Source organism: Falco naumanni, chromosome 5 (assembly GCF_017639655.2).
Source record: "Falco naumanni isolate bFalNau1 chromosome 5, bFalNau1.pat, whole genome shotgun sequence".
Classification (NCBI taxonomy): Eukaryota; Metazoa; Chordata; class Aves; order Falconiformes; family Falconidae; genus Falco; species Falco naumanni.
In genome coordinates, this window is record NC_054058.1 from 67,368,661 (window position 1) to 67,395,795 (window position 27,135).

Genomic DNA, 27,135 nt, shown 5'->3' on the forward strand with positions numbered 1-27,135 from the left:
GACTGGGACGTATTGTGAGAGAAGCTGTCACAGCAGTTGTGTTTACTGTATCTGATAAGCTGATAGTGTGGCGACTGATAAATTAAATAATCTGGAATGAATAACAATGAAACAGATCAGTCATCAATACAGACACACGTTTATATAAAAGCTCCTTTAGCAAACTAAGGACTTTGTTCTAGTAATTTTCCCCACAATGACATTACTTGAAACTATGTCATTTACAGACTCTACCAAGATAAAATATAGGAAGCTGGAGGAAGATGGTCTCAAAAGAACTGGACACCATAGAACTGGGGACCAAAGGCACATCTGTGCTGAGGTGAATAAATCCACTACTTATAACCCTAAACTGACACTTACGGTGCAAGTACATTGTCTGTTTTACCCTGTTGCTCTCCTGTATATAGAGTAAGACAGAAGTGCAGGACCAAATTATCTGTTAATATAAACTAGTCTTAAGCTGAACTTCACCTATTTACTGCTGCAGCAGACCTTGCCCACAGATAAAACTGTCCCTTAGATCTTTAAACAGAGAGCTGGCTTTGAGGTTACTATTTACGTGGCCTAGTGTTGGTTCTTTGCATTTGGGTGATCTGGCCCACAGAAAGAATGGAGCACTGAGAACCAGTATTGTGGACACATTTCTACCGCTGAGCTGGGAACAAAACTCCTTAAACTGAATGTGAGCTTTGCTCATGGATATATGACAGTCTATGAGCCACAGTATTTAAATATTAGCATTCACGATATTTACGAACCAAGAAAGCAAGAGTGTAATTAGTAGAGGGTATTTTAATGCTATTTGTTGGGGTTTTTTTAATTAAAAAAGAAAATATACAACTGAAAATCAATGCTCTCCTCTTCATTGGTTCAATCTATAGCAAGGTATTATACAAGTTGAATCATTTCAAATACCATACTTAGAAAAAAAGAATGCAGAAGACTTCCACGCTGTACAGTGACTTTCATGTTAAAATAGCTTAGTTTTAAAATTATTTTGAAGTTACATGTCATATAGATTACTGAGAGGGGAGGAGGGTAACTGCAGTGTGACTAACTCCCCTGGAAGATTTTCCAAACAAAAGAGTAAAGCAGCTCATAATTGGAAGTTGTCTTCTTTTCCTCTAAACCAATAATTAGAAAGTACAATATTTCTAAGACAAAAAGTCTAATCTATTTTAGAAAAGAGCTAATGTTTGCTGCATATTTTTCATGGTACATTTAAATTATAGTTTTAATAAAATACATCTTTAGATCAAAGCTGAAAGAAGTCATCAGTAGTAGGCCAGTGTACTCCACATTTTTCATTCTTCCAAATGATGGATGGCTTATGTTGTTCAGATTTCCACAAAAAAATCTCATTCCATATTGTTTTGCCTCTTCTAGTACATATAAACAGGAGAACTGGTAGACAAAACAAGAACAAAATCCTTGTGTCCAATCACGTGTTTTAACTTTCATCAGCTTAATGAGTTCATGCAGTTTTATATATAAGTCTAAAAATGGTAGTGCTGCTGATGAAAGGTGGGATTTGTTTTTCTTTTCTTTAAGATGACGGCATGAAATACAGCATTTCATCTATATCTCAGGCAAAAAAGAAAGGAATACTTGCCTGCTGAACACTTGCAGAACTTTCTGAGCAGTAAGCTACATCCAGACGAGTTATCATCCTTGAAACTCTGGTCTTTCTGGTCTTAGAATCAGAGCAGAGAGGAAGGACTTACTAGGAAAGTTAGAAATGGATTTTATTTAAACCTGGTGGAAATTGCTTGAACTTTCCACTCTTGTAAACATCCACATAATGCCATGAAAAGGTTCATGAATATTGCATTTTTTTCCAGTTATCTGTCTATACAAGTTTCTACTTGGATGAGGTTCCTAGAGGTAATGTAGCTCAGACACTCCGTGGTGCCCTCTCAAATTCATGGGTCCTCCTGTTCCTACCTTTTTTATTCTCTTGTAGGTGCTTCCACTTATTTGTATTCACCTGCGCATTGGCAGGCCTTTGCCGGCGTTGTTTGCGGTCTCTTTTCCAAACCTGCTCGCAGAACTCATCCATTGTGTTGAGATTGGGGTGATTGATTAACTGCATGAAGTCTCTATACCAGATCTTTTGACTGGGGGTCATGCTGTTAGTAGCATCCTTGGTCTTGGAGGCATCACCATCTTCTTCTTTATGGAGCAGCTCTTCCAGGTGATCAGTATCAATTACTTCCAGGGTCACTTTAAGCAAAGTTTGCATGAAGCCATGCTCCACAGCATGACAAAAATAAATACCAGAGTCTCTCCGTTGAAGACTTCGTAGCAATAGGCCCTGTTCTGTCCGGATCATGCGATCATCCACTTTTATCTGTATTGGAAAAAAGCGGTAATTTCAATAGTTATCTTTCATATATATGCAACATTATCCTCTAGCCATACCAGTTCCTTAGTAGAAGTCCTTTCAGCTGGTAAAACTTGTCCAAAAATCCCCAAAACCATGTGAACGGAAAACGCTTTGACAGTCATCTGTAGTTATGAAAGGCTCAAATACTCTGGAAAAACTAATGATGTACTGCAAAGAGTTTGGGGGAATTAAGAATTCACTCCTTAGTCCCTACTACTGCTGAACAAAGATCTGCATCACCTCTGTCAGATGGACTTGCTGGTAGGATGACAGAAAATGCAAGCATATAATCAGCAGAGTCAATGTGGGTGCATTCAGCTATATTACTGAGGTTACATTTACCATTATCTTTTAGTCAAACACAGATATATTTGTGGGAAAGGTTCTCTGTCTTCCTATTGTTCCTTACTACAGAAGCCCTTACGTATAGAAGTGGGTTCTGCATAAGCGGAGAATTTACCAAGAAACAAAAAGGATTAAATCCCAGAATTTTAATATTCAAAAGCAGATGTCCAAAATACTGTATTTTTCTTAATTAATTAATATCTAGGATAGGATTTAATTCTTTGAATGCACGTCACTGCAGACAGAAAAGGGCACAAACCTGTATACTGCTTTCTCCACCTAAAATAAAGGCTAAATAAAGTGCTACTTTTGCAAATAAAGCAAACAGCAAAAATATCTAAAGCTGCTAATGAAACTAAGTATTTACTACATGTCTTTAAAAAAGCCCAAACCTTCAGAATAGTTTGGGTATATTTACAAATGCTTCAATGCAACAAGCAAGTTTTTGTTTCCTAGCTTGATCTCCCTAGCTAGCAGAGTAGATTATTCTCTTAAGATACATGTGACCAAGCTTGACAGTAACACGACTTGAGAACCTGGGTGAGTAATAACATGAGAATGTTGGTGACAAGAGAAGGAGAAAAATAAAGTATTAGTTTAGTGTAACGCAAGGCCGGGGGGGAGGGGGGGAAGTCAGCGTTTTTGCCTCTATGAATATTGCTTCTGCCGAAAACAATGTACAAGTTTTCATACCCTTGTGTCTGCTACAGTCCCCAGTTCTTCATTCTGTCTCTGCCTTGGCTGCAGTAAAGCCTTAGAGCATGCAGTACCTAAGGAGTGCTCCTGTTAGGCTGTTTCAGTCAAACAGAATAATTAAATTAATGCAGTTTGACCTTTTCTCACAGGCAGTTTTAAGGTCTTTATAATATTTAAGTTCATATAATCCTTGCACGATTCTTTAGGTGGCACTTAGATAGCGTGCTAACTTTTTGTATTTCTGAGATATCTAATGGAATCCCAGTGTGTTTTGCAGGGTGTCTAACCAAGGAGAGGATATGAAGGTTTTCTGATGTAACAGTCTGTAAAATGTATTAGAGACCTTACGGGATTTTACGGTGATAAAAGTAAAGAATATGGTGAAGAACAATAGAAATCAAAAGATTCCAGAGAAATTCTTCTAAACTAAAATACAGCTGAACATTATTTTGGGAAGTGTATCCTCATAGAGATGACTAGTTGCAGCTCTATTTTTTCTAGTGTACCTCTTCTTTGCGGTCATCATTTTGCTTCTGGAACTGCCAGTAGACTACAGCACGCTGAGATTTTGGACTGCACTCAAGAAAAGTGCTGCTATTCTCTACTCCATAGATAATCTTTTCCTCCAGGGTCTGACCACTTAGGTTCTCTGTAAAGCAAGGGAAAAAAAAAAAAAAAAAAAGAAAAAGAAAAAAAGAAATAAATTTACCTGGAAAGAAAAAATTTAATTGATAAGTGAATTTGTTTGTTTAGAAATCAGGCTCCCTTAAGGTGTTAAAAGAAAAAAACCTTTTAAAAATTTTTCCACATATCAGTATGTAATTTGGAAAATCTCCATCAACATCTCTATCTTTGCAAGGATCCCTGGTATGTTATTGGTTTATTTTTAATTTTTATTACTTTTGTATTTTCAATCTTAACAGCTGTTAACATCTCAATATGTGAAGTTAATGAATTTCCTTTTGAAATTTTGTGCAAACCTCATTATTATTCATCAAGGAAAACATCTAGGACATGACAAGAATTTTTAACAGCAAACTGTATGTAGTGAGAAAACTCATGGTGTGCTTGCAGAATGTTTGTAATGATGCCTCCTGGGCTCTATGATCATAACACTTACAGCAAAGTAATAAAACATGAGGCTATTTAACAGTAGTATAATGTGTTTAGATTATATGGCACTGCAGTTTGCTGAAGCTGTTAATGACCAGGAATAATGTTTTTGAGGAAACGATCTTCAATTAATCATTTCCTCTTATACTGGCATAATTTATGGAAATGTAATGAGGTTAATAAAGCAGACATTATGGGAGGGGAAAAAGAAAGTTAAATAAATTACTTCCTTTTGTAACAACAATGTTTCAAGTTATTCATCAACCTGCTGGAAATATCACACAGCTATAGGACTTATGTGGCATTTGATTCTTCCCCAATACCACAGAGGCTGTAAGGCATCGTATGTCAACTCTCCACCTTAGCTCTTTAAAATGCTGTTATGGACTTAAGTGGCAACAGTACAATAATCCTGGAGAGCAGATGGGAAGGAAGGGGTTGGTAAGCTATTTAACACTGTGCTGATCTCATGGGGGTTCCTGCCTCTTTGCCGTTATTTGTCATTCTTTTCATTTTCCACTTTTGATCATTAGCATTGGAAATCTTTAAGGAACTTCTTTGGGTATGTTTTAATATGAAAATGGTGTCTAACCAAGTCCTCTCGGAGAAATCCTTTGTCGAGTTTTGTTTGCTTTCACTGTGCCTTTCCCACATTGGCCATGTTGTTTAGCAAACGCAGGCTATTTGCTAGACAACTGAGCCAAAGGTAAAACCAAAATCTAGCTCCTGGTTTGTGTTGATACAACAATCATATGCCTTTCCATAACGACTTGCAGCCCTGAGAGAGGATGAGAGATGGGATGGGGGACAGAACAGGAACTGGTGCTTGCCCAGTTCTCAGTAAGGAAACATCAAGTGGCCTATTCACACTGAACAAACAGCTGTCCTCTGCTGGATTGCAAACCTTTCGAGCAAGTATGTGGGGTGCGATATAAACAACTAAGTGAAACAACTTTTATGACATCTCTCACAAACCACATCCCTATGAAGAATGTCAGTGCACCTTTGGGCCAGGAAGATGGAGAGCGATGGAGGACCAAATTAGAGAGCAAAGCAGCAGGAGAAGGGTAAGGCAGCTGGAGGAGAATGTAGCCAAGGGTACCAATGGTAAGGTCTGAGATGGAGCATGGGTGAATTTGTGTCAGTGAAACAAAGGAACTGGAAGTATGTGAGGAGATTAACTGAATAAAACTAAAAGTGGTACAATAAAGACTGGAAATGGAAATGCATGGCTCATAACTCGTGGGTCCAGATTCAATGTTGTGAATGGCTGACTGATGTCCTGACTTTTCTGCTTCAAGTTAGGTACCCTAATTTAAGACCAGAATTCACATGACTGAGTGGTCAGCCAAAGATCTTCACAGTCCATGAGAGGCAGTTTGATATTTAAACTGGGACCCACAACACACAGCGCATCTAGGGCTGCAGCATAAGACAGTCAGTAGGAAATGTCCCCTTTTATAGCCTGGGACATATACATTACTGCTCCAGCGATGTGTTTCTGTGAAACAGAGATTTACAAGCTTCCATAATAAAGGATGGAAACACAAGAGATTTCACCTTAGGATGCATGCTCTGTTTCAATTCCTCTCTCCTGGGCTCCATGTGTTATGGTTGCAGAATGGCCCAACTTCAAGAAAAACAATCTGATAGTTTGGGTGTTTGTATTGGAAATAGAGTTACCAAGTCAATCTCCTAAGCCTAAGTGGACTTTAAGTCCTCTTCTCTCACATCCTAAATAGCTGATTTAACCAGGAGGTTACACACTAGGTGGCTTGCAGCACCACTTGACTATAGTTTCCTGAATACAGCATAGTCCAAGTGAATTATCCAGGAGCAGAACACATGTAACACTGGTCTTATTAGACCCAAGAAGACAGTCTTCTAGATCCTAAATATCAGTACAAAAGACAGAAATGGGTATATTTCTTTGACAAAGGTCCTACCACCCATGAGCAGTAGCAGAGTACACAGAGAAGTTTCCACTGGAAAACTTTGGTACCTAGGATAACCTTAGTATCTTAATAAGCTAGTTACAAGTTCTCATGGAAGTTACCTTGAAGGCAAGTGCTCTGATGCCATTTCAAATTTCTGAGTGTTTTCTCAGATCTGGTCCACAGCATTCTAGCATGTTAGAGACCACCATGCACCTTAGATGGCAGAAGTCCCCTTTAAATTTCCTCACAACTCCAGAAAATATAGTATGGGTGACAGTCATGCAATGAGAGAGGAAGGATTTAAGAGATCCTTCAAATTCAGTTTTCACAATTTAAGGGAGCAGAAGGCAGGTCCAGACATGTCTATAAAGTTCATGTAATATTGAGCACATGGAGTGCAAGAAAGTAAGCAGAGTGATAGAATAATCACAGGATCAGAGAGCAGCTCTGGGACTGAGGGAGAAGCTGAAGAGACCAGAAGGAAGAATGAAAGTCTGGGAAGTTCAGAAAAGCAGCTGGAGGAATTAGAAAACTATAGAAGTCATGAAGCTGGTTATGAAATTCAACCCAAAATCCTGTCTGAGAGCTGTAATTCCCAAAATGAATCCAACAGCAGTATCAGTTTACTGCACTGATAAATATCCTTTAAATACATCATTTCTGACATAACTGAAAAAGTATGAAAGGCTAAGTACTTATACCAAGATTGCTTTGCAGATGAAAGAATCTCACTACACAGTTAAATTCAGAGTAATTCCTTGAGCTTTCCCTGGGATAAATCACCTAAAAAAAAAGACGCCTCTTCTTTGACAAATTCTTCAAAAAAAAGAACTCTTAATTTCTTGGTAGCGCTAGTACCTTAACCTTAAAAAAACCCAAACAACAACTTGTTCTTTAGCTGACACAAAGGTGGCCATGCTTTTAGATTTAACTGTTAATGTCTGTCCACACACCTGACCAACTAAGGATACTCAGCTCCCTCTAATGTTGTTGTGTAGTCATTTTATACTACTTCCTTAGACTTTTGCACAAAAGGGCAACTGAAAGAGCTACCTAAACCTTACTAAAAGCATTATTGCTTCAGACTGATATCAAAGTAGGTTTCTGTAATGTCTTTAAACGTGAGATATATGTTAAGAGCTCGTTCTTTTTTCTTCTTTCTGTTGGTTAACGTAAAGAATCAACTAACGGTTACTGCAAAGGAATGTGTAGACAAGTAGTAAATGATTGCTTATTTTTGGCTACAGGCAAACCCAATTCTTCATCTGTTGTCCAGGAAACTGCTAGTCATAACGAAGGAAAAAATTGAGCATAAGTTGTCATAGGAAGTTTACGGGCCATTACAATGAACGATCATGCACAAATGACAAGTAAATATAGGAAAATTTCATAGATTTACAACTCAGAATTAATGAGAGAAAATTTCACTCAAGAACAATCTAAGACATTCATTAAGTGTTTTGACAGTGGATCCTTCATGTCTAGGACGTAGAACTGCATTCCCTCAGTATTATTTGTAAGTTACTGATTCTTCTAATCACATTGCCTTCATTTCACTGTTATGTAAAATTATCACTGGTATCTTATTTCATACTTGTTCTGCTCATTTTGACAAAGCTGTATCAAAGCTCCTTATGATCAGGTGTACCGTATAACAGCTTTTTCCTGACCTTGAGTTCTCATGACTGTTGTCATGAAAAAACTGTGTGGGATTACTCTCTTTCTTTTGAACATAAGTTATTTTTTCAGACAAACATGTTGACCAAATATGGAAGATATAAAACCCAAAGTGTTTTCATAGAATCATTTAGATTGGAAAAGATCTTTGAGATCACTAAGCCCAACCCTTAACACAGCACTGCTAAGTCCATCACTAAACCATGTCCCTAAGCGCCGCATCTACATGTTCTTTAAACACCTCCAGGGATGGTGACTCCACCACCATCCCGGGCAGCCTGGTCAAATGCTTGACCACCCTTTCGATAAAGAAATTTTTCTTAATATCCCACCTAAACCTCCCCCGGCACAACGTGAGGCCGGTTCCCCGTGTCCTGGCGCTTGTTCCCTGGGAGCAGAGACCGACCCCCCCTGCCTACAGCCCCTGCCAGGCAGCTGTAGGGAGCCATCAGGTGCCCCTGAGCCCTCGCTTCTCCAGCCTGGCCTCCTCCCCAGCCCCCTGCCCGGCTCTGGACATGCTCCAGCACCTCAGTGTCCCTCTTGTAGTCAGGGGCCCAAAACCAAACACAGTATTAGAGGTGTGACCTTACCAGTGCTAAGCACAGGGGGAAATTTTGAAATACTTTTCTTGTCTATGAAGATATAGAACATACCTACAGTAGTATAAGGCACAGCGAGGGAAGGCAAGAGAATGTTAAAAATAGTGGACATGTGGTAGCCCAGATCATCATTTTACTCATGAGGAAAACTCCAGACAGTAAAAATGTAAAGGTAAGACATTCTTCTGCTGTTAAAAATAATTCACGTTTAGTGCCTGGTGAATTTTTCCTATTGGGGAACTGAAAAAGTCATATCAGCCCCAATATACACATTGTCTCATCTGCACTGTATACGTGTTACTAGTTATCATGCAACTGGAGATTTGTGAACTTTCTGCAAGTCCATAGCTGAAATCTAAATGAGTTGTACATTTCTGAATTCTCAAAATGTGACAACTACATATTAATCACTCTGTTCATACACTTTTCCAAACCCTTTTCCCCTCTGAGTAACTTGGCCTGAGTCTGACAACCAAGAAATAAAAAGAAAAAGCTACAGTAATGTTAGCTATGTGTTCTAAATGATTAGAAGGAAGATAGAGAAAACTATTACTAAAATGCAGTAGTGGTGAATTATAGCTGACAAGTACAAGTTTGAACTATTTATCATTCTTGCTATTTCAGGGACTGGAAAGACATGAGGGTTGTGAGGTATCTCTGTTTTCAGCCACCTTTTCTTTATTTTGCTCAGAAATCTGTCCAGTGGTTTAACTGTTACTATAGGTGTACCATAAACATGAGTAATCATTTTTTTCCAGCAGAGGGAAGTATTGCCTAAGTGTTCACTTAACTTACAGCAAAATGGACATTTTTCATTTTCTGAGTGAAGATGTTCAGTATAGCTTGGCAACAAAATAGTAATTGTGAGAAGTTTATCAGCCAAACAATTCGAGAAAGGGAGATCTGATCAATACACTGTAAAAATGAAACAACCAACAAAAACAAAACCAAAGATGTCAAAGAAAACCGGTGCTGAAAGCACACAGGACAGGCCTACTGCAAGGATCATTCTGATCTTAAGGGCTGCTAGTGTGGCTCCTACAACAAAGACCATCCCATTAGCCAAGGAGGTTATGTGTTTGATTATCATCCTATGCAGACTATATGAAGCAATAGGTACATACTTCTTCCTGTTCTAAAGGAGATATGACTCTTTTCTGACATAATATGCCTAGCCTGATGGTATTATCAGGTAAGTGAAGCAGAAGAATTAAAATGCTTAAAACTGGTAACTTGAGGAAAAAGAAAACAACAAAAAACCCCTAGTCTTTAGTGTCTGATCCAGGCCATTGTAAGCAATCTAAATTGGGATAATGATATATTATATTCATCTTTCACAGATGTTCAAGACAATTTCACCAACAAATCATTCACGTGCTTCCTACTCTACTCATGCACACTCTGTAAATTACATACAAATTAGTTGTACTTGAGTCATACCCGTAACTCACCATGATGCTGCAGGTCTGAGCAGTGGGTAAGCGGGTCTCCATTTCGTATGTCTTGTCGTCTAGTACGTCTGCAAATATATTGGAAAACCATCAGTGACCTTCTCAGTGGTCAGCACTTACATTTGCCATGACAGAAGAGCAATAAATGGAACATATACAGAACTCCATAAGTCACAAGTGCCCCTAAACAACACTTGGAAGGAAATCATATTGCTGCCGCTATATTCTATGCATTATCACAGTTTGTAGAATCAGCCTTTACTCTTACAGGTAAAGCCTTCAGAAACTCGTAAATACATATGTCTTGCACTGAACCTTTGAAGTTTATTTTAACTGTGCTGGCCATATTGATCACAGACAAATTCATTACTTGACTCGTAGATACAGGGACTGCGAAGGGATCAAAGTATACACAGTAGAGTTTAACATGCATCAAAAACATGAAAAAGCAACAGCTTTTTTGCAAGTACAGAATACTTTAAGTATCATGGCATCTTTTAGATAAATGAAATGTTAGGATGGCTGGCTGGTTTTGAAAGAATGTAAAAAAGCTGTATTTTCTACAAAATCAAAATTAAAATACATAATGATTTCAGCTGCTACAGATCTCATCAATATGTTTCTTATAAAACATTTTCCAAACCTGTTGTAAGTGTCTTTGTCTCTAGAATAAACATTTTGAAATATCATTTACTCCATCCTTTGAAGCTTGAGCCTGGGTTCTAGCTTTTATTGCATGTCCATTTAACATAGCATATTCTTTCCCCAGTTTTATTTCCACTGGCTCTTTTGGAAAAGATATTGATCTATGCAAAAAAAATGTTGTATTTTACAGAAGAAAGCTTTTTAATACAGTTTTATTTTGCATTTGTTGTTCTCTCTTTGTCTGCTCCTATTTTTATTCAAATGGCTGTGACACAAAATTCAACTGAGCCAGAGAAAAGTCTTTCATGTAAAAAAAAAAAAAAAAAAAAGAAAAAAGAAAAAAAGAAGAAGGCAAACAAAGATGTGTTTCAAGTGTGAGCACTTTACTTTAGGAATTGGAGAAAGCCTGAGGGCTTGCAAAATTAGAGGAGAACAAAGAGGATTAGGCTGCTGAACAATGCTGTGATTTCAGATTATGGCATCCAGCAACGGATATGCAAAAGTCAAGTAGCCTTGTAAAAAGCACTGTTGGTCACTCCCTTGTGACAACAGCCCACATATTTTAAAAGCCATTGTTCTGCAGCACAGAGCCCATCTCTCTTCTGTTCACTAGCCTTATTAGCAGGCTCTCGCTAACAGCCCAGCATCAGCACACACTAAGAGTTCTCACAGAGGCACCATCAGCTGCACAGCTGACTCCTTGTGCCTGAAATATTTTAACCATATTTTTTTCCATTGAAAGCTGCTGAAATATTAAACCTGAAATTAGTTATGTGAAATATGGCAACAGGTCTTTTTCCTTTAGGAAAACCCCAAAACCTCATTATGTGCATTTCTTTATATTTTTCTGAATAAATTTTTCTTTAAATTAATGAATTAGAACATCTTAGTGTGTCTTAGTAAGAAGGAATCTTCTGTTGATTGATATATGATTCAAAAAAAAGTATTAATCCTGATTTCAGATATCATCTTCATAGTACTCATTGCCAATGAATAAAAAAATACACCCAAGACATAAAGAACCATAAAATTTTGTTACTCCTTCCTAAGTTTTGAAATGCAGCATATTTATATGATACTATCTGTAGAAAAGAAGTCTGTGGTAAGACTCATATTACTGTCAATGGAGTTTGGATATAATGTTTAGTTAGAATCTCAGGAAAATGTCGCACATATCACCATTGTATCAACATGATGATTTATGAAATATGAACCAGAACACATCTGCATGGGGTAAAGTTAAGTGGTCACACTACGGGAGCTCTGAACTGTCATTTAGACTTGTAAAATACACAAAGAAAAGTAAATTAAATTCATGGCTCATAAAAGCTTTTTTTTTAAAAAAAAGAAGAAAAAAACCCCTAAACCAAAATAAAAAAAACAACGCCCAAAACCAGCAATTAGCAAAGCATCTGTGCAATTGCCTCAGGACTCAACTTTCCCAATATTTCTGGAGCCTAAATGTTGACATTTAAGCTGTTTCCAGCAACGTTGATTTTGCCATAGATGCATTCAAAGCTGGCTTGAGACAGTGGGTACAGCAGGTACCAGGTGAGCAGAGGATGCTCTCCCCCAGTAACACAGACCTTTGTTTTGCTGCTGCTGCTGCTAAGGGGAAAATGTGGGGAAGGAGGGGGTGGGGGGCACTGGCTGTTTCCAAATGCCTTGTCAGGATCCCAACCTCCCAGGACTGACTTCTTCTTTCATAGTGGCCTCAAGAAGAGTAAATTCTACATCCCAAGGCTTTTCCATAGCTATGCAACCTAGTTTAGCCCCAGTAACCCTGCCCCTTAATCCCTGGAAGGAGAGGTCTCAGTCCTTTTACCCCTGATGGCAGCAGTGAGCTTGGTCTGCTGCTTAATAAATTAGAGAGACAGATAAGGAAGAGATAAAAGGCCCTATTTCTTCTATCAGTGTAAGAAAATGAATGACAGGATGATATGCTCTGTGGGTCTGGAGATGGGCTGGGGGTAGGAATGGGTGCTAGGGAATGCTGAGAAAGGGTGACGTTCAGGGGCAAAGATTAGTGGGGAGGTAGCAGAGAAGAGTGATTCAGCAATTCCTGAGCAATTCCTCCTGCGACTCAGAGGCAGTACTCACCCACACTGACTTCTAACCCTTAAAACTTTTAGATAAATCAATCTCTTGGACTGTCCTTGAAAACCTCAGTTTCCTCTCTTTCCTCCTCCTCCTACACAGAAACTGCCACACTCCCAGCACAAATTTGAATTTGGCCCATGCAGCTGAGAAAATTTAACCTGCTCTTCTTTTGGGATGGGTTCAGTTTCTCTTTTTTAAAAAAACTTTTTTTGAAGAATATCACAAAAAGCTTGCCTCAGATTAACACTGTTTCCAGTACAGAAATAGAACCTTATGTTCCATAAGCAGCTTTTTCTTTTGTCTTTGTTTTTTGTTTTTGTATTTGTTTAGGATACATAGTAATACAATAGTAATGCAAACCTTGAAATTTTAATCCCCTCCATCCAAAAAGTCTGTGACACAACTGCCACCCACCATTAACCACATTTCATCTCCTGCAACAACCCATCCAGATCTGGAATTTGGAGTCCAGACATTCTCAACTGAGTTTTTGCTACCAGCAATTTTATGTATATAACCCTTTAGGTATATAAACCCTTGGATTCCTTGTTTCTTCCTAAGTGCAAGATGTTTGGCATATTTGATTTAATGTGAGCACTTTTTTATCATTTCATTCAAATTATCATGGGAATCTCAACATTACATATTGAGAACATGTCTGTTCTTATTTGCAGGTGACTATTCAGTTATTCCTAATTTCTACCTCAGTATCTAAGAGCTGTTCAGTAACTAGCTTACATACTTTAGGAGAAATACTTTCAGAGATAAAGGCAGGCAAATAAAATATTATTTTAAGTCTTCAGGCAATGAGGACTTGTAAATTTTTTATAAAAATAATGTACATTTTTAATAAAAATAATTTTTTTAACTTGCCAAGCCTGTTTTCCCTTAACCTTTGCATTGCAAAGCCTTTAGCATCAGTGCAGAGTGCTTGGAAAAGATTGGTTTTTTCGATCTGGTACACTTAGACACATATCAGCACATACAAGTTATACTTTTGAATAATAACAATAATGCTATATATCACTAAAAAATATATTTCCATTTATGTCCAAACACTTTTATAACATAAATATTTCCTTTGACTTAGAATTCATAAAAATGCAGGATAATTTACTTGGGCAAGTAATTATTTTATTTTAATATCAAGCCCCCTCCTCATGTTAGAGAAGAGGAATTTTATTTTCTTTTTGCTGTTTATTACCGAGTATAAAGTTATGAATCAATTTCAGAGACAACTCCTTTCTGAATGTTTTCTTACAACAGCTTTTTAAGCCAATCCCAGAAGCAGAGTGTTCCCTTTAAATCAATCAGGACTTCATATTGCTTGTAACTCCCAGAATTATGTTTTCTTTGGAAGAGGAAGGGCTCCAGTTTACCATCCCATGAAAAATTTCCAAAGCCCTCTGGTCATATTGAGACCATCAGTTAAAACAAATAGCAAACCATGCAGACATCTGAAACTGTCCCTACCTCTTAGCAGTGGGGAAGTAACGTGAGCAAGATGAACCATCCCAGGCACAGTAAGGGTCTCTCGCAAGGCAACACTCAGCACATGCTTTTCCATACACATCACAGCGGTGTAAAGGAAGCTGTGAAACCCCAGTGGCTGAGCCAATGTAGAGCTGTTGCTGTTATGAAAGTTAAAAAGATTAAATTTAAAAAAAAATATTAAAAATTGCAAATTACAAATACAATAAAGGATCACAATCCTGGTATACACTAAAGGAATGAGAAGATAATTGTCCTCAGGATAAAAAACCAAGCCAAAACAAATAGGAAAAACTTTGATTTTTGTATGAGGCTCTCAGTGGCTTCCCTAAACAGTAAGAAAAATTAAAGTACTCTTCCATTCTTTTCTTTTTTATTCAGGTCCCTGCACTGGGAAAACACTATAATCAGTGAAACAACACAATGGAGACTATGCTTTAGAAAGAAATTCTAAAATTTAAAGAAAAAGAAAACCAACATTAAAGTAAATTTCTTATATATGACCTTGATTTGTGTATGTATGTGGGCAAACCTAAAGCAAATTATTTCAGACTGATTATAAGGTATTTCAGCTTGGAAGCCCTGTCCCACACACATTTCTTTGCACGTCTGATAATTCTGATGCTTCATACTCTTTTCTATAGGTCACACACTCTAATTGAAACATATATTTAATGAGGGAAGATGGCTTGCTTTGTTTTGGATAAAAGGCAGCATTGAGTGGAAGATGTAGTTCAAAGCAGAGAGAAGCCATGAAGTAAATAAAAAACTATGCGTACAAAATGAACTACAGCTTTGCATGGCATCACAATAGAATATCTTGTCTCTCTCAATTTCCTCTCTGATATCAAATTCATGTGGTCCATTAGGGAAGCTGGTCCCCTGAGGGACATAAGGGAACTGAACTACTGATCCCACGTAAAAGTCCAAACAGAGATATTTAAGCTTCAGCACTAATTCACAAAGAAAACAAGTATGAGTGTGGTAAGCAAATACAGTTCCCTCTGAGATGCAAAACTAGGAGAAAACAAAATAAATAGATAAACATAAAATGAATAGTATAATCCTCCTGTTTTGGAAACACTGACACTTTGCTACCAAAAGCTTAAACTTTGTTACCCAGCACCCATGGTGGAGTGATTAATGAATTTCTTTTTAAGGTCCCACTCCAAGCAGTCTCACCAAAAAAAACAGAAAGTTGTATTCATTTTTCTTTCTTAGAAATCATAAAGCTGGTGTGAGTAATAGGATTTCAAGAAATGTTATTAAAACTCTTCATCTCCTGCATTGTGATGTCACAGAGGCACCATTTCCAGGGAATTTGGGGACAGAAGGTGGCTGAGGTCACCTACCTACTAGAAATGATGAGCACTGGATTACCAGGAGACAGCAAACCAAAAAACACTCATAAAAGGTGTTGCATTGACTTCTTTCAGAGACAGCAGCTTGGCAGTTGATACAGACACATTAATTGTAACAGAAACATCCTCTGCATTTATATAAACACCAGTATATTCTCAGGGAAAATATGACAAGGAAAATTCACTGGTAAATTGAAAACTAAGCCCTTTCTAAGCAGCTGCTTCCATCTATTATAGTGCCATAGCTGGGTTGTAGACCCATATTCTCTGGGCAAGGATCTCTGACCACACAGAGCTCTGCACGAAGCCTCTGCTCACCGGTCCCGAGCTAGGGCTGTATCCTTGAGAAGCAGATGACAGGCAGCAGACGTGATAAACTGATTCTCTCTAACTTAAGTCACTTAATCAAGTACCCTGCTTAGGGGTACATTCTGCAGTAAAATAGCAGCAATTCCAATCTTAGGTGACCTAACTATTTCTCAGGGGATGCTTTTTCTCTTTACTGATTATGGAGGCAGCAGAGGTCAAATTAGAGCTTCAGTTAAGTATCTTAAATGTCCAGATGGTATTGATCTGAGTCCTATGTAATTGTGGCATTAATATCTATATAAGCATGTAGCAACGTGTGGTGCAACTAATGTAAAAATCAACCCAGTGAATGCAGAATGCACATGGGAAAATAAAGAAGACTGGTGTAATGGTGTATGCACCTTTGTAACCAATTTCATCTTGTCAGAAATCCCTCCTGATTTCTAATAAATGTCTTTAGAAGTCTTTAGAATTAAAGAATTACCAGAAGCACATGGGGGGGGGGGGGGGGGGGGGGGAGGGGGGGGCGGAGAATGAGGCCAAGATAGGGTTACTTACAGGTTACTTAAAGATTCTATTCCTTGTAGATAAGTTCATAAAGTTCAGTCAGTGAACTCTAGCATGTGTTTCAGGTGCTGTACAGCCTGAAGGCTGCTGCCCTGTTTGCTGCTCTTCTGATCACTGTTTTAGACACCAGCTGGTGGTCATTATTCTGGACACTAATAATACATAAACCCAGGCAGTATTAAATTCAGAAAACAGCAATAGAATGACTTGCATCAATGGTCTGACCTTACTTTGCTGTACAGTCAAACTGCCTTTTGGACAAAGAGTGTCTCCAAAGAGGATGGTAATTTAATAAATCAGGTGATTGGAGGTGGGGGAGGTGGGTAGGGGAGTTTTCCGCTAAAAATTCTTGCAGCAGTATCAGAACTCCAGAAAAGCTGAGGAGAGTAATATTTTAAGCAATTCAATGGTTTCAGTTTGCCTCATGATGCTGCACAAAATGCAGCCTTTCCCTAGAAGTCAGGAAAAGATATTACTGAGAATCTTCTATTTGCAATTAAAAAAGAAAAAGAAAGAAGATGAAAAAATGTCATGCTTAAAAAGAACTTAGGCAGCATATTAAAAGGTATTTTAAGAAGCATGAGGTTTAAATAGTACTTCACTTAATTTCATGTCTTGAAAAGTAACTGATGCAGAATAGTTCAGGGGCTATTTAAGTGACATATCCATTTTGAGCTGGTCCTTTCTACATGCTCACTATGGACAGAAATGGCAAATGTGAATAAAATTCAGTACTTTGTGAAAAATACTATAGAAGTAATCACTAAAATCTTTCTGAAGTTCTTTTCCTTGCCTTTGATTAAGAATCTTACAGAGGAAAACCAAAAGCTCTTTGTAGCAGTTCACCAGTCAAGAAGCTGGCCTGTATCAGCTGAGGATCTCCTTGGATCTCCCCCATCTTACCAGAAATCCAGTGGCTTTTTGAAGCAGACAATCACAGACCTGACCCTGAGAAAAAGATGAGAACTTGCTCCACAAGAACTCACCTTTAATGGAAAGCTAGGCATGACTTTTTGACTTGCTTCCACATTTGTAGTTCAGAGGGAAAATTACGGTGCCCCCCCCTCGCCCAACAGGCTGAGAGCCAAATGGTAGCCAGGGGCTCCCTGTGCAAGCCTGGCTCCCACAAGAATAGTGAATTTAGGCAGCTGTAGGATGTTCCAGTGGCTCTAGGATGCTGTCCTCTAAAGGCTTGTGTCTATCACCAGCTGTGCATAAGTTTGTTGAGGTGATAAGGTTACACAAGCCTAAGGCTCTGAACACAATCAGGAGGGATACATAGCTTCACTGAGAAAATAAAATTTCGCTGAGTTAAAGACAGAAGCATTGAGAAAGACTGTAAAAAGTTTTAGTCTTGCACATAAAGACTAGATTTCCTTACTCAAAATCACTCTCGCTCAAGGGCCAAATTCATACTCAGAGAGAGACACGGGAGCTGTAGAGGTCTATATAATTCAAAACTCAAGTTAAGTTCTGCCTCTGAAGAACTTTGAGATTTTGGTCTTTAGGAAAAGAAGTAATTTGTAGCATACCATATTAGCACAATGGCAAAAGAGGTAGCTTTGAACAACCAGTGTAGCAAAACATTTTAAACCAAGAAGAAACAGCTTGTACCACATTTTTAGAATTGGATGAAAGAATTGTTAGTGAAAAAACTAAAACAAAGTGATTGCTTTAAAGTTATTCAGTAAGATATGTTGGTTTTACTGTTTACATTTCATGCTCCCGCTTTCTACAATGCCTAGAATTATCATGCTGTTATATGAAAACCATCCTGCCTATCAGAACACAATGAAAAAAGTGTTTGAGTTAGAGAACTACAGTATTTTTAAATCATAAGTATAAAATGGAAACATGTTGTTATATACTTATTTGATACAAAGACACCGTGCCAAAAGCTGTCATACTGTATCATGATTCTGTCACTTTTAGCCTGAGGTTGGTTGATTTTTCATGAGCTTAATTCTGCCTGAAAAACTTGTGGTTTATGCTCTTTTTTAGTGTTAAACAAGTTTAGCAGTGTAAATTTGTTTTCAAAAGACTCAGGAAAAATTGTAATCTCTCCTGAATAACTAAAGATGCTTTGAAGAACAAGTATGAAAATGCATGGTCCACCATCAAATATGATTGGCTGCTTTAAGGGAATCTACTTATAAAAATAATCCAAAGCAGAGCATTTTGGTATGATGTGAACATATATACAACTTGACAGGTTTGTTTTTAAATATCCCAGCATTCAATAGTACATTTTTTTGTCCTGCCATTATTGTTGTTTTAGGTGGTAAACTATGTTAGAAGTGTTCTCAAAATGTTTTCTGTCAAAGACGTGACTGTTTTCAGACAACTTTCCCAAATACTGTGAATTCTGAATTAAATATGCAGCATTTCAAACATAATACTGGGCTCTGTCCATTACAGAATGAATTCAACTTCTGTTCAATATTGTATAGAGTGAGGTATATGAATTAACTCAATCTTATTTGTAACACACCAAATTTTTAGTGTACCCAGTCCTAGAAGTAATACCAAATCCTTTCTTTACTGACAATGACATTAATGGAAAAGTTAATGAGTGTGAATAAGTTGCTTATATTTACCCAATTAGGCTCCAAATCAACACAAATAGAGGGGTGTGGGGTGGGGAAGTTTTATTATGTTAAATTTGATGTTAAATTTTATGACTCAGACTCCTTAGACAGGAAATGACAACAGCTGGGATCCATCTACTTAATTCCAGGCAGAGCTGGAAGATATGCCCCTAATACCCACTTTGCTCCTGGACTACAACCCAGTATTCTTTGCACAACTACATAATTCACCAGCTGCTTCACAAAAAAGTCTAATAATAATTGCCTATTTGCTCAGAAATGCAGGAATCACCTTTACTGTAAATCAGACAAAACTTTACCTCCACCCACTGAGAAGTCCAATTCATTTTAGTTATGGTCTGCTCTACAATGAAGGCTATACTACATATCTTTTCTTTAAGAAGTTAGTGTACTCGACAGGAAGTAGGAAATACAAATTCTGGAGTCTGAAACCCATATCCTAACCGTGTCACTGAATCAGAAGGCCATGGAAAATTTGGACTAAATTACATCTACCCTCTTTATTAAAGCTGAATGGTGCATGACCAGAAATGGAATGGGCATTGGGCAGAAAGATGGGAGGATGTCTCATTTCCCATCTTTGCTTTCACTATCTGCATTTTATCCAATACTATTCCTACAGGCACAAGAACTAGTCCCATTAAAGTAATGGACCATGTCTGGCCACTCCCTTTGAACAGTTTCTCTGTCATGTCAACATGCCATAATGTGTTGGGCTTTTTTTCTAGAGAGCCTCCAGACTCCAGACCAGTTTGTGTTTAGTTTCCACCTTACCAGTAACACAAACTAGACTTTTCCTTTCTGCTTTCCTTGTCACATTTTCCTGAGAAACTACTGATGTTTATGTAAAGGGATGTGATGCTGCTGCTGTAATTAATATGTCTCTACTGGCTGCCAAGTTACTGTCTCTAAAAGACAGAGACCAATAAATATTTAAAAGTGATTTAAAGTTTGTGCACATAGTACCTGTTTTGTGGAAATCTTCATTGCTGAAATAACAGTGGGTTCCTAAGGGGGGGTGGGAAGAAAAAAAAAAAGAGAGTTAAAATCTAAATTGTGCTCTATAACTCTATAAACATAAAAATTCTGCTAGAATTCTATTTGCCCAACCTAGAAACCCTGAAATTAAACTAGACATTCATTAGTAATAGTGCTTCTTGTTTTTTGCACTACAATAATTTCTAGCTGTAAGTGAATTAGAATGCATGTACATATCTGGGTGCATCTTTGATTGCTGTGTTGATTGTAGACATATAATTTTCCATGATTATAACAGTTTCATTGTGATTACTTTGTTACTAGTTTCATATCTTGAAATTAATTTCCACACTTAATATTAAAACTACATTTAAAGAACCTCCCAGGTAATATGAAAATAATAATGGCTGTACCAAATATGTAGAAACAATGTAGATACTATATATTAAAGGTGATGACACTGAAATAAGCAACAGATTTTAACCATATCAAGGTGAAAAAAAACACTCCTGTGAAATTTTATTCATAAGAACAAGCTCTAATCCCAAGCATAAACTTGTTGACTGCAATACATTAGTCACATACAAAGAAGTTGCTCGTATTTGCAGAACACAGAACTGAAATTGGCAATAGGTTTTTTGCAGCATGGAATACCCATTATTTAATCATCCAAATATGTCATTAGGGGAGTTACTGTTCTCTTAGCTAAGTGTACTCTTAATTACACTTATTTGTAGTAAGCAGATGTCAAACTAAAATCTATTTTCTTACATTATAGACTGTAGGAAATATTTAACAGAATGAGTGTATTTAAATCTGATCAAAAGATTGTTACACCTTTTAGGCCTAGTGGCTTGAACAGATTTTAATCTTGAGCATAAGTGGCATAATTTGGTTACAAAGTGTGCAAGTCAATTCTATATGAATTTTATTTCATCTAAAAACCTGCTATTGATCCCACGCATCATACTTTTGGCTATGTACTTTAATAAAGTCCCTATTAAGCTTTTACACTTGTGTAGCTTTCAGCTGGCTTACCCTGAGAGAATCTGATACGGGTCAGTGGATGTTATGCATGTGGACTTGCCTTTACAAATGGGTTAATAGACCTTATATTAGAAAGCATCAATTAAGTGTAACATTTGAATGAAAATTGAACTCATTAGTCTGTTTGCTCAGGTGTTCAGAGAAATATTGCAGAAATGGGGTTAAAAGAGGTATTTGTTATTGATGTAACACATGGAAGATTTTCAGTTTTCTGGAATTATAAATGGAAAACATTGTATTCAGCACACTGCAGTTTAAGCATCAAAATACATTGTTTATGATGCACAAGACTCTTTAGTAACTAAAGAAAACTTACATTTGATTAAGGCACATGCAAAATTTGTTGCAAATTCCCTATTGAAAGACCCATTTCTTACACATACAAATTCTTATTCCACTGAAGTACATTAATGCACTCTTTAAGGCTTAAATACGTGCCAAAGGAGATAAATGAGCTTTCAAGTAGATCAGAACACTAAAATTGTTTTCTGCAATGAATAAATACACATCTGAAGTAAAGTACCAGATCTGAATTTGCTATTAACCATTCTACTTGTGTGAAGCCTTTCTGAAATAAAACTTTCACTCCATTTATTTTCTTTCTTTTATATTTCTCTGATCTCCTTTAGCTTGGCACTTCTTCATTTAGGGAAGAGACTCATACATTATCAACAATTGCCAAATTACCCTGCATTAATGTAATGACTTTTGCGTGTATAAAAAAGAAGAAAAAAGCTGGGAGCCACAAATTACTTGTCTCATTTTTTCCTCATAGTTTCTACTTTATTTTTCTGCTTAAAAAAAAAAAGAAAGAAAGAAAAGACCCTATATTTCTGCCCTTATAAAAAACATGGATTGCAGAAACAGAAGTATCTGTTTTCCAGTGGTATCTTGCACTCAAAACAGTGGTTTCTGTGCAAGATTGGTACCAGTAAAGGGAAGAGTGTCCATAAGAAAAAAAATAAAAAAATAAAAAAGATATACAAGCTCTGTTTAAGCATGTTGTGTCTGCTCAGAAACCAAAGATAAATGGATGGCAACAGAGTATGATGAGGACATGGTGGCTGCGCCCCTGTGGCAGGTTTGGAGCACAGTCCTTGTTAGCACATCAGGAGTGGGACCACAGGACATGGGGCTCACTGAGCATGCCAGAATCATCTTCATGCTGTCAGATTAACCTCACACTCCCAGCTAGGTATCAACGCCACAAAAGCCTGGATCTTGTGAAATGGTGCCATAAAACCGGCACTGACAAAAAGAATAACATGGGGAATGTAAATGATTCGTTGTTGTGTACGAAACACAAGACATCCCTGGGTTCTGTCTGGAAAGTGTTTGAAAGGTTTACTCAGCCTCAACTTGCAGGAGTGCCTGCGGGATGCCTTACTTTTTAGGTAGCTCAGATAGGAAAAATGGAAGAGACTGATTTTCACAAGAAAGTACTAAAAATTAGGGGGTGTTTATGGTGTCTTGTGTCAAACCATGAAAATGATACCCTAAAGTCACCTTTAAAAACATAAACACTTCCTTTGCTTCTCAGATTGTTAGGCATAAGAAATCTGTGCGGATCACCTTTTTTTTTTTTCTTTTCTTTTTCTAAACTATCATCCTAGTTACATTATGCTGATAGTCTGAAGAGTGTTAAGAGTTGATGCAATTATATAATTTGTGTGCATATCTCTGTGGGAGAAAACAGACAGGCATTATTCCCAAACTTGCACAGATACACACTTAACTATAGCATGTAACAGTTCTAAGGCTGAGAGATACTAATTTACTTTTTAAACCACAAAACAAGAGCTCAGAATGCAATGTCTTTTATCATTAACCTCCAGCTAGCACTGAAAGTTTCAAGGTTTATTTTTACTAGTGTCTGGGTCTCTAAATGACAAGCTAATTAGAGGTCTATGCCAGGCTATTCCTTGGCTAGACTGCAAGTGGTTTAGTTCACAGCTGTCCACAGCAAAATCTACAACCTGACACTTGAAATTTAGCTGCACTTACCCGAAAGACTGTCATTTCTTCCAGCAAGACTTCCTCTAATTCATGCCAAGTCTCCTTAGGAATTGAAACCACTTTAAGAACTGTTCCAATATCTTGAAAAGGAAACACAAAAAAAGGAAAAAAAAACCACCAAAACTAAACAACCCATGCTTTCAGGTGCTTAAGATGCATAACTCAGTTTCAGAGGAGCCAGAGTTTCTTGTAGTATATAATTATTTCATGTATAAAGACTGTGAAGCTACATATCTCTAAGCACTAGCTGTTCAAAATACCAACCGCTATTGAAAATAACCTAGAATAACACTGAATTTCAGTAGGACATTTCACTGAAGTCTTTCAATTATCAAAATGCAACAAAGAAGATAAATACTACTATAGTTATTAAAGAATGAAAAGGACTGAAATACTATTTAAGTGACAGTATAAAATGACAGATGTTTCAGGCATTTAATTCAGGGAAATGCACTAAATTTACCCAGGCATGTTTTATTGCCCATTTTGAATATGATGTTTGTCATTCTTAAAATGCATGTGAAGATGCTGTCAGAAGGCTCAGTTTGGATATAAAAACATCTGGACAAATGTTGTTAGACAGATGAAGCTGTTAGATCTCTTAAGTACATGTGATCTTCCCTGTGTCAAACAAAGTACCTAAGATGTATAAGCCCCTTAAGGCATCTGCATTTCTTTGTGTGTTAGATACTGGTCTTTGCTGAGGGGTAAAAAGCAATACAAATTGTATCTTCTGTTTAGATATACATGTGTGCCAGCATTTTAATACGATATCCATTTACATTCTTGGAGTTCTGCTATTGGCTTTAACATCAACAGGGCCAATGCTTGAAATTCCTGAGCCATATTGTGAATATGGCTGAGACTTAAGACCATCTTTATGAGACTTTACAGCTGCATCTGTGATTTATTTAGATGTTTCCCTGAGCAGAATTTTCAGGGAACAACAACAACAACAAAAAATCATTTCTAGGTTGGTACAAATCACTGCAGACTCTCTGGAATGGAAACATTCTGTATGTAACTTTTCTTTTTAACCAGCCAAGTGTAGTGCCATGTAAATGTGTCACAGCAATAACAACTACGTCCTTGAGGACTTTTCATGTTGCACGTTCTACAGCAGTAGTAGTTTAGGAAAAGATAAGGCATTTTAAGTGGATAAAATTCTCAAAGCAACGGAATTAAAAAGGTCAACATTCTCAAAACCAGAATTAACCATCAATTTCACAAAATCAAAACATATTTTGTATGTGTACATATTTGTGTGTGTTAGTTGAAATGGCTGATTGAAAAGATGACAACTCTACATTGAAAATACATATGGAATTGAATCAGATTACACATTGAAAATGTTTTTATAACTACCTTAAAGCTATTGATTTCACAAGAAAATTCCAGTACTTCAAATTCTTTACATGAATTTGGATTAAAATACTCTAGATATCCTAGAATATCCTGTAGAACTGAGATTTTGATTTTTCCATCTGCTCCCTTTTAAGCAGATACTGGTTTCTAAACATGTATTTTGGAATTCTAGAAAGAAGTGAATATTTTCCCCACAAAATATATGAATCACTGTTTCATTAATCACAAACCCATAGATTTTTCTTTTTTAAAAGAAGAAAATAACAGTTGTTTCTTAAAACAAGAACAATAACAAAGCAAAGCACAACTTTCTATTTATTTAGGCACCTACATGTACAAAGTAAGCTAGTAAAATAACTAGGTAAGTTGTTTTGGAATTGGTTTTCATTATGGTTACTGCTACTAATTGAACATATTTAATTCAAGAAATACTGAGAACAATACAGAACAAATGCAATATAAAATTTAAAACAAAAAGAAAAAAAAATCACACTTCTTCAATAAAGTAATTCAGAACAACAGATAATTTAGCATTATTTGTATCTGTAATTTAATGGATGAGTTCATTTCCCTAATTATCCTGATAATTTGATGACTGTGGTTTTGAGAAAAATACATTGTATGAGTAAAATAAAAGAACTCTGGTCTAGTAAATATAACAGTGTCATGACTGCAGTCTGTGTTGCACTATGACTGTCCTCAGTCACAATCCATCAAACGCCATATTCGAGAAATAAAGATAAAAGAGCACTAGGGAAACTGCGGAGCCTGCATGGGCACTGAGCAGACATCAGTTCCCCACATAATGCTGTTTCAACAAAAGGTCTGACTTTTAAGTGGATCCTGCAACAATTACAGCTGCTTGATGCTCAAGAAAGCCTCTGAGGTCAAAGATACACTGTGTTAATCACTACGGAGACTCTGGTCAGGCCACAGGTACCGAAGTGGGGCTTTATCTGAGTTCTAGATCAAATTTTGCAGAGTAGTATTTCAAACAATTTCACACAAATGGAATCAGGCTTCTCCTTTAGGATCAATAGGCTCTGCTCAGTAAGATAAGATTACTGTCATTAATTTGCTTTACTGACAGATGTACCTTGACTGTGCCAAATGATCCCAAACATCAGACACTCAGGATATGCATTAAGTGCATATCTTAAATCCTGTTTCTTTCTGATATAATTTCAAGCGTGCCGATATGATACTATTTCCATTGCGAAACCTGCTGGTACAATCACAGTGGGAAAGAAACTACTGGGCTAGATTTCACCCACAGGAAAGGAAAATGTGACCACACTGGGTGGCTATTAATTATGTTGTGTTCAATTATCATCAGTTATTCAATGAAAATGGGGGGAAAAAAAAGGTATTTCTTCAACATACTGAAGTTCAACAGCATGTGGGAATAATGTAGATTGCCGCAACAGCAATGGGAAAATATAGAGAAATGTATCTAATCTGATGGGACAGACCTACCCAGAAAAACCTAGTCATACCCCAGAGAGCTTAATTCTGGGTTTGCCATAGGTTTAGATCATCAAGTGGGAAACTGGACTATGACTAGAGTCCCTAATCTGCTCCCCAGTTTGTTTGCTTGGGGAAGATGTAATGTGCACTGATTGTGTATCGCTTTCGGGTTCCTTTGACTTTGACCAGCCGGCTCAGCGCGGCTTTCTGGCAGAAGGCAGGCAGGGCCTCAGTTCTGCCCCTTCCCCGCACTCCCCCTCCCACCCCCCACATGTGGAGGATGCCCTGTCCTCATTCCGAAAGCTGCAGTGAGGCCAGTGAGCTCAGAGGAGCATGGAGTCTGTTTTGTGCCTCAGCTCCAAGCACAGGTGTTGTAACGCCTGTTTTTGTCCTATGTGGGTACAAACTCCTGCTGGAAGAACAATTTCTGCAGACAAAAGTAGTATTTCAAGAAAGAATAACACTCTGCACTTACAAAGCTGGGGGTTTGGTGCCGAAATCTCTTTTGGCTAATGCAGTTAATAAACATTTAATACTTTTCTTACAGTTCTTGGGCACAACCATCAGCAGTGGTGCATGGGATCCAGAGCACTTACCACACACCTGAATATTAGCGGTTTCGGGAATGAAGTGAATGCCTAAATTCCCAACAGAAAAGTAAGAGCTAGGTATCACTGAGGGGCTTTCAGAGGGAGAGCTTGCCTCACTAATTTAGATAAGAACCACTATAGGTAATGATAACTATATAAAAGCTATAGCTCAGGTTTACAAGTCTTCCTGTACTGCCTGAAAAACAGGAACTTCTGCGTAACTCTTCATCTTACTCTAATAGAGGTTTTGAAGAAAGTGCAATGACTCTCTCTCTGGAAGTACTTCTCTCTTTCCCTTGCAGAAGCCAATACATCTTTCTTAGACTGAATGCCAAATTTTGGTGAGATAAATGCCACCTCTTGTGCTCAAGATGTAGACATAA

General features: G+C 37.4%; 1 protein-coding gene across 1 annotated transcript in view; it reads right to left on the reverse strand.

Moving 5' to 3' along the window:
• Positions 1 to 777: 777 nt before the first annotated feature.
• SEMA3A (semaphorin 3A) overlaps positions 778 to 27,135 on the reverse strand; it is a 170,225-nt gene continuing 143,867 nt past the window's right edge. The window contains exons 12-17 of the mRNA XM_040596451.1: positions 23,319 to 23,410; positions 20,256 to 20,297; positions 14,426 to 14,583; positions 10,208 to 10,275; positions 3,937 to 4,079; positions 778 to 2,353 (exon numbers count right to left, since the gene is read on the reverse strand). Of these exons, the coding sequence (XP_040452385.1) occupies positions 1,898 to 2,353; positions 3,937 to 4,079; positions 10,208 to 10,275; positions 14,426 to 14,583; positions 20,256 to 20,297; positions 23,319 to 23,410 (959 nt within the window). The 3' untranslated portion in view covers positions 778 to 1,897. The remainder of the gene's footprint in view (positions 2,354 to 3,936; positions 4,080 to 10,207; positions 10,276 to 14,425; positions 14,584 to 20,255; positions 20,298 to 23,318; positions 23,411 to 27,135) is intronic.